Source organism: Macrobrachium nipponense, chromosome 22 (genome assembly GCF_015104395.2).
Source record: "Macrobrachium nipponense isolate FS-2020 chromosome 22, ASM1510439v2, whole genome shotgun sequence".
Lineage (NCBI taxonomy): Eukaryota > Metazoa > Arthropoda > Malacostraca > Decapoda > Palaemonidae > Macrobrachium > Macrobrachium nipponense.
The window spans coordinates 4,682,627-4,690,126 of NC_087213.1; the positions used below are offsets into that span (position 1 = coordinate 4,682,627).

The window sequence follows — 7,500 nt, forward strand, 5'->3', positions numbered from 1 at the left end:
AGACAGTATAGTATACATTGTATAGCTTATGGTATGAGCCAGTCAGTATAATATAGATCGTGTGGCTTATGGCGCCAGTCAGCTACCATCGTAGTGCCAGTCAACAGCTAACTAACACATCACTAAATAAATCATGTTGCAAAGCAACAATTCATGTGTCAACCAGCAACTCATATGTTGTCATTCAACACCTCATAAGGTCCACGAACAGATCGTATGTTGCAGACCAACAATTTATGTGGTGTTAAGCAGCAACTCATTTGTTGTCATTCAACAGCTCACATTGTGCTAGCCGACACCTCATAATGAGTCAGTCAAAACAAATGTGTTCTTAGTCAACAGTTCAGATGTTGCAATGCAGCAATTTGTTTGGTGTCAACCAGCAGCCCATACAGTGTCAGTTATTAGGTCATGGTATCTATCAGTAATTGAATTATTGCTGGTGAGCAGTTTGTACATTGTAAGTCAACTACTTAAGTGGTATCGTGTTAACTAAGAACGCAGGTGGTTTCAGCCAAAAACTCCCGTGGTGTCAATTAGCAAGTCACAATGGTATCTACTACTACTACTACTACTACTACTACTACTACTACTACTACTACTACTACTGATACTGCAACTATTATTATTATTATTATTATTATATTATTATATTATTATTATATTAGTTTATTTTTTTTATCAGTCCTCCAATTCGACTGGGTGGTATTTATTATTATTATTATTATTATTATTATTATTATTATTATTATTATTATTATTATTATTATTCAGAAGATGAACATATTCATAAGGAACACGCCCATCACAGGAACCATTGACTTGAAATTCAATCTTCCAAAGAATATGGTGCGCATGCTTGTTAAACTCTGTGCCTAATTTCCGTAAATATCTGAGGTAGGCGGGCATTTCCCAAAGTGCCATTGTCGTTTGTCTGTAAAAGGCTGAGACCTGTGTTCATTGAATTTTAACAACCCAATTTTTTTCATTTATTTGCTTGTCGTTAGTTTTATTTATTCAGCTTTAAGCAAGTTTCATGTAATTTAGGCTTGTTCATTAAATTTGTACAAGAAGAAGAAGAAGAAGAAGAAGACATTTCCCTTATAGTAGCATAATTTTTAACTTTCGTACCATCTGACCCCTAATATTTGTCTTAAAACGCTTTATTCTCAAAGCTACAAATACTTTTAGATATAATTTCATAGTCATATCATGATTTATGTGTATATAACAACAATGCAATCTGTACATGAGTTACTATATCTTAGTACCGTATGGAATTTTAGTCTGGTTCCTTCCAAAATCTCATTTAGCCTCTCTTAGGTATACTAAATATTTGCAAGATTCAACTCCATTTTTCCTTTTTCCTTCTAAACTTATTTTATAATTTTGTACATCGTCTCCCATCGGTACTTCTCTTTTTCTTGGATTTATTTTGCTTGATATCTCTCTGGATATAAAATGCATTCTGTTGAGCATGCTGTGTAAATCATGTGGTTTTTTGGTAATTGAAAAAGCATCATTCGGATATTCTGATTTTCCGAAGTCTCTACCTTTAGATTACTCCAAAATGAAATACTTTCCATTCGAAAGTCTATGGCGAGAAACAGCAAAGGCGAAACAATATTCCCATGTAGCACCTCACGATTTACTGCAAAAATCACTTGACATGGCATATACATTCTTTTTTCATGGGTATTTCTGTGAATGCTGTTTTCAGAACTGTTTTTTTTAATACTCTACATTGCTACGTAATATGACAAGCTTAAAGAAGTTAACTTAGTGTATATGTTCCCACCAATGACCTTCGAGAATGTTATAAAGGACCTTCCAAACAAGGAAATCAGGAGATAGAATTAACAGAAAAACGAAAAACGAAACTTGTGTAGGCGAAACAGGTCATTGTCTATTTGTTCTTTTCCGGGACTCTTTGGTAATAGAAAAGAAAAAAAATGCAATTTAATTAGGAAGAGAATTTCCTCACCTGAGCATTCTGTTCGATGAGGTCACTGCGTCCTGTTTCGGCAAAAGTTTTGATGGCTGCATCGGCTACTTCCCCTGCCCGGAACAGCACGTACTGGCGACCGTGGCTCATACCTGTCGAGAGGAAAGGAACGGACTTTGAATAAGGTTATGGTACATCGTCATTTTATTTTTTTTTTATAATAAACAATCAGCGTTAATGATATTGTCGGTTATTTGCCGCTAGTGGAAGGTCGGTCCTCTGTGAGTGTCCCGCTTATGTTCCCCTAATGTATTAAATCGTCCAATGTATTGAGATGTTTGTGAGCTTATGTATCGTCATTCTAAGTTAAAGAGAACATAAGGACATTGAAGGTTATCAATGCCTGAATCGTTAGACCTGTGTTTGTAGTTTTTCAATAGAGCATTGCGGGAATTGCTAATTAATCCATAAAATTCATACTTATTGTTTGTGTTGTGCCACAGTGTGCCGTTTGAATTTAAAAATAGATAATATATATATATATATATATATATATATATATATATATATATATATATATATATATATATATATATATATATATGAGAGAGAGAGAGAGAGAGAGAGAGAGAGTGTATATACAAAGTTCACTGATATTCTATAAACATCATTTTTCAATGTATATATATATATATAATATATATATATATATATATATATATATATATATATATATATTTATATATGTATAGTATATGTATACACACACACACACACACACACACATATATATAATATATATAATATATATATAATATATATACACATATACATACATACATACATACATACAATAATATGGAGAGAGAGAGAGAGGAGAGAGAGAGAGAGAGAGAGAGAGAGAGACTGTAGTATATACAGAGTTCGCTGATATTCTATAGACTTCAATATCTAGACTCGGTCATGAATAAATAGCCACGTAAGACGGAAATCATAAGCGAAGTTAGTAAGTGCTGAATTTACAAATAACCATATTCGCTTAATTCCACATCTTCTTTTAAGCAAATACCAACAGCCAGTCCATCTTTGCGAGAGGAAAATGTCACGTTCTTCCAGGTGGTTTTATGTAGTCTAGAATCTCCTTAATAATAAGACCGAGTCAATTGAAGAAAGATTTCAAAAAGGGAAAAAGTCTTGTGGCTGAAGTGTACGTTCTGTGCAAAATGGGTCGGGAAAATCTGTATTGGGGGACTTATAAGTCAGTCTGCCCGCACATGGGCCACGTTTTGCTGGAAAGTGGTCGGCCACTGGAATGAAAAGTAAATGATGCGCCGAAGTTTCTACGGCGCAATCGAGTTTTCTGTACAGCGTATAAAGCTGTATGAATATCTCAGCCACGGACCGGTGCTGGTATGTCCTACAGCATTGCCAAGCGCACGATTATGGTTAACTTTAACCTTAAATAAAATAAAAACTACTGAGGCTAGAGTGTTGCAATTCTGTACGTTTGATGATTGGATGGCGGATGGTCAACAAACCAATTTGCAGACCTTTAGCCTCTGTAGATTGTAAGATCCGAGGGCGGACAGACAAAGCTATCCCAATATCTTTCTTTTACAGAAAATTACGAATGGGAATGGAACACATACTTTTGTATAGAAGACCACAGATGAGCCACTAAAAGTGGATGACATTAATAGAGTCTATACGAAGTGGCTACAACGTCTATTTCTTGGCCACACCACCGTACAAGATTATATTATCAGAATCCTCATTATCGTAAGAATCTTCAGAATTGTAAAGTCCTTAGAATAATAAGAATCCTTAAGGCCCGTTGCTCGACGAACTTTGTCCGATGTGACGTCAGAACCGGAGAAACTGACTTTTCTCGCTGTTTCTCCGCTTCTGACGTCACATCGGACAAAGTTCGTTGACCAAAGCTCGACCGTGTGGACAGGGCCTATCGTAAGACTCCTCAGATTCCCCAGAATTGTATGAATCCCTAGAATCGTCGGAATCCTCAGAATCTTAATAATCCTCAGAATTGTAATAATCCTCAGAATTGTAAGAATTCTCAGAGTTTTATGAATCCTCAGAATAATTAGCACCCTTAGCATTGTAAAAATCCTCAGATCGTAAGAATTCTTATCATTGTAAGAATCCTCAGAATCGTAAGAATTCTTATCGTTGTAAGAATCCTCAGAATCGTAAGAATTCTTAGCATTGTAAGAATCCTTAGAATTGTGAGAATCCTCAGAATCGGAAGGATCCTGAAAATTGTAAGCATCCTAAGCATTGTAAGAATCCTCATAATCTTAAGAATCTTCAGAATCGTAAGAGCCTTTAGCTAACGATTTTAGGAGTCACGTTTTATTACAACGAACTCCCTTTCAGGCGAAAAACAAAAGGATATCAGAAGACATAGGATACGTAAGAGGATGAATTCGAAGGAGCCACGCCGGTGCTTCCGTTGCCTTGTGGGGGAGAGAGGAGGAAGGGGGGGGGGGGTGGAAGGAAGGGGGATTGCGGCTGGTAAGGATGGAGGAAATCCTCCGAAGGGAAAGATGCCGAGACGTTATTTTTCCTCCCCATTAAAAGTTTCTCAGAAATTGTTATGCCGACAGGAAGATTTTTGGCGAGTTGCAAGTCAAGCAAAGCTGGCTGCCTTGTTAGCTTCTCTCTCTCTCTCTCGTCTGAGAATGCTGAAAGAATAAGCTAAAATAGGGAAGAATTCTCTCTCTTCTCCTCCTCTCTCTCTCTCTCTCTCTCATCGGAGATGCGTAGGGAAAGTCGAACTAGTGAAAAGAGAGGCAAAAGACTAGCTGCGTGCCTCTCTCTCTCTCTCCTCTCTCTCTCTCTCTCTCTCTCTCTTTACTCAACACCGTTGACGATTATCATCCCTCGAGACAGTTCTGCCAAAAAAACAAAAACAAAAATGGTGAATATGCAAATCCTTAAACAAACAAGTGTGACTCTTTCAGCCTTGTGCACACTTCCGCCACACTGTTTGTGTTGGGAGTATGATGCTACAACAACCATGAAGCAACATGAATGAATTAGATTAATCCATCTTCCTCTTGTCAGAACTCAGAGAGAGAGAGAGAGAGAGAGAGAGAGAGAGAGGTACGTTCTGAATGGTCTCGTCACAGACCTGCCGTATATAGTATAGGAAGAGAAATCCGAGAAAAAACTATAGCATTTAGTTATTGAATTTTTAAGAAAATAGTCAATGACCAATGAGTGTCGTTAGATATTGAGTTAAGTACAAGAGAGAGAGAGAGAGGGAGAGAGATTAAATAACTGTATAAGAATCTTACTATAATGGGCGTTATGTCTGGTCCGATGGGCATGATACTTGGCAGGGTTATAGTGGGGACACCTAAGATGGTTTATAATGGGGTTTCATCCTACCAACACCCCCAGGGATTACCTGAAACGGGGCCGGTTATGCCCGTAGACTTAGTTACTTTACGAATTTATCATACCTAATTTCTGTATACGTTTGCTAGTAATAATGAATACGTTATGAATAAAAATAGTCTTACGTGCCATGTCAAGAGAAAAATTGTGTGTGTGTGAGAGAGAGAGAGAGAGAGAGAGAGAGACCAGATAACTAAATAAAAACATGATGGCGTATATGAATAAAATTAATAAAATCGAGATTTAATTGCTGTGGAGAGAGAAAAAGATTAAATGACTAAATAAGATAACGACTTTGATGTGAATAAAGTCGAGAACCACTTACAGGCTGTGTCGAAGAGAGAGAGAGAGAGAGAGAGAGAGCATCTAGTTTCTGACCAGAGGCTCCCGTTGCTGCCCACGAGGTAATAAACGACTGAAACTGGTCCGAGGAAGCGGCCATTCATAAGCGATTCCATCACCATAAATAGAATCCAATACCACTACGGTTGTCATCTGAGACTTCTCCTTCTCCTCCTCCTCCTCCTCCTCCTACTCCTACTTCTTCTTCTTCTTCTCGTTGATCTCCTTTTATATCGTCGCATAAATATCATAAAAGTTCACCTATCAAATTGCAACAATCCTTAAGGAGTCGGCCGTGGAGTTTTTGCTTCGACAGAGACTACCCCAAGACCAGAATCTGTGAGATGAATGTAGATCTAAGGAATGTTTTACTATTCAATTTCACCGTTGACTTTGTTGCTGAATGAAAACGGTTGGTAGTCGAGATTTAAAATCAAATAACATTTTTGTTTTTTCGTTTTTTGAGGAAGGCTGTTGCCAAAGAGGATGTTCGAACGACAGTAAACATGAAATTTTTGTTTTTGAACGAAAGTGGACCCCGACCAGAAAAGACGAGAGTAATCGAAACTGTAGTACGAAAATACAGAATTATGAAGGCTTTCGTTAAAAATAGTAAGGCTATTTTAGTCCCCAGAATATATTTATTTTTCAGCTAACCAAAAGTAAGTTTTGTTAGTTGATATATGCTACGCCACCGAATGTTAAACGTTTTATTTTAAATCTGAATTACCGACTATTTTCATTCAGAAACAAAAACAGCAGTGAAATTAAATATCAAAACGTTCAAACACCTCGCATAACAACTTCCTCCATTCAGAAAAAAAATACTAGTGAGAATAGTTTCTATGAAAGCTACTCCCACACGTAGTATTGTCCAGGTGGGCGGGGCTTAAGGTCTAGATGTGGGATACCTTCGGATACCTGTGGGGATACCTTAACACCCGAGTAAGAAATAAGGATATGGCAACACAGGTAACACAAGCTCCCGGTCACTGTACGTATTGCCTGTTTGTGTCGTTCCTTAAGCTGGATAGAATACATTTTTTTTTACCTTTCTGTTAAAACTATTGAGGTGGCTTTTGTTGTCAGTTCGTACTTTTTGTCGGCCCTCAGATCTTAAAAACTACTAAGGGTAGAGAGCTGCAAATTGGTATGGTGATCATCCACCTTCCAGTCATCAAACATAACAAATTACAGCCATCTAGCCTCAGTAGTTTTTTTTTTTTATTTTAAAGTTAGAAGTGATCGTGCTTCTGACACCACAACAGCACAGGCCACCACAGGCTGAGAGTTTCATGGGTCGCGGCTCATACAGCATTATACTTAGACTACCGACAGATAGATGTTTTCTGCGGCTTTGACTATACGCTGTACAGAAAACTCGATTGGGAAGGAAAAACTTCGGCACATTTTTTACTTTTATCAGCGAAGAGGTAGGAACGAGCATATTCGTAGGTGCCGAAACAAAAGCCCGTTAAGGAGAGACGGTAGTTATTGTCATGAAGAGGCTGGTCAATGATTCTGGAAGTACAGAGGAAGAGAGAGACTATCAAATGCAGGAGGTGGGTCAATTTGCTTGCGTTCTCCGCATTCTTTAGACCGTGATTTGAACGGTATTTGTGGCGTCATGAAGTATGGCGGGTGCGACAGAGATTACTAATGCGCTCATACATGTGTTTATATTGTTTTAGTATGTGATAAAGCGTGTATTTAGTTGTGTAAATATATAAATATGTATATACATGCGCGCACACACACATTATATATATATATATATATATAGATATATATAT

At 37.5% G+C, this 7,500-nt stretch overlaps 1 protein-coding gene across 3 annotated transcripts in view; it reads right to left on the reverse strand.

Annotated features, from left to right (window-relative positions):
- Nucleotides 1-7,500, reverse strand: part of LOC135198452 (uncharacterized) — a 268,941-nt gene that overhangs the window by 49,616 nt on the left and 211,825 nt on the right. For all 3 annotated transcript variants that reach the window (XM_064226009.1, XM_064226012.1, XM_064226010.1), the window contains one exon: nt 1,985-2,097. In XM_064226009.1, coding sequence (XP_064082079.1) covers nt 1,985-2,097 — 113 coding nt within the window. The remainder of the gene's footprint in view (nt 1-1,984; nt 2,098-7,500) is intronic.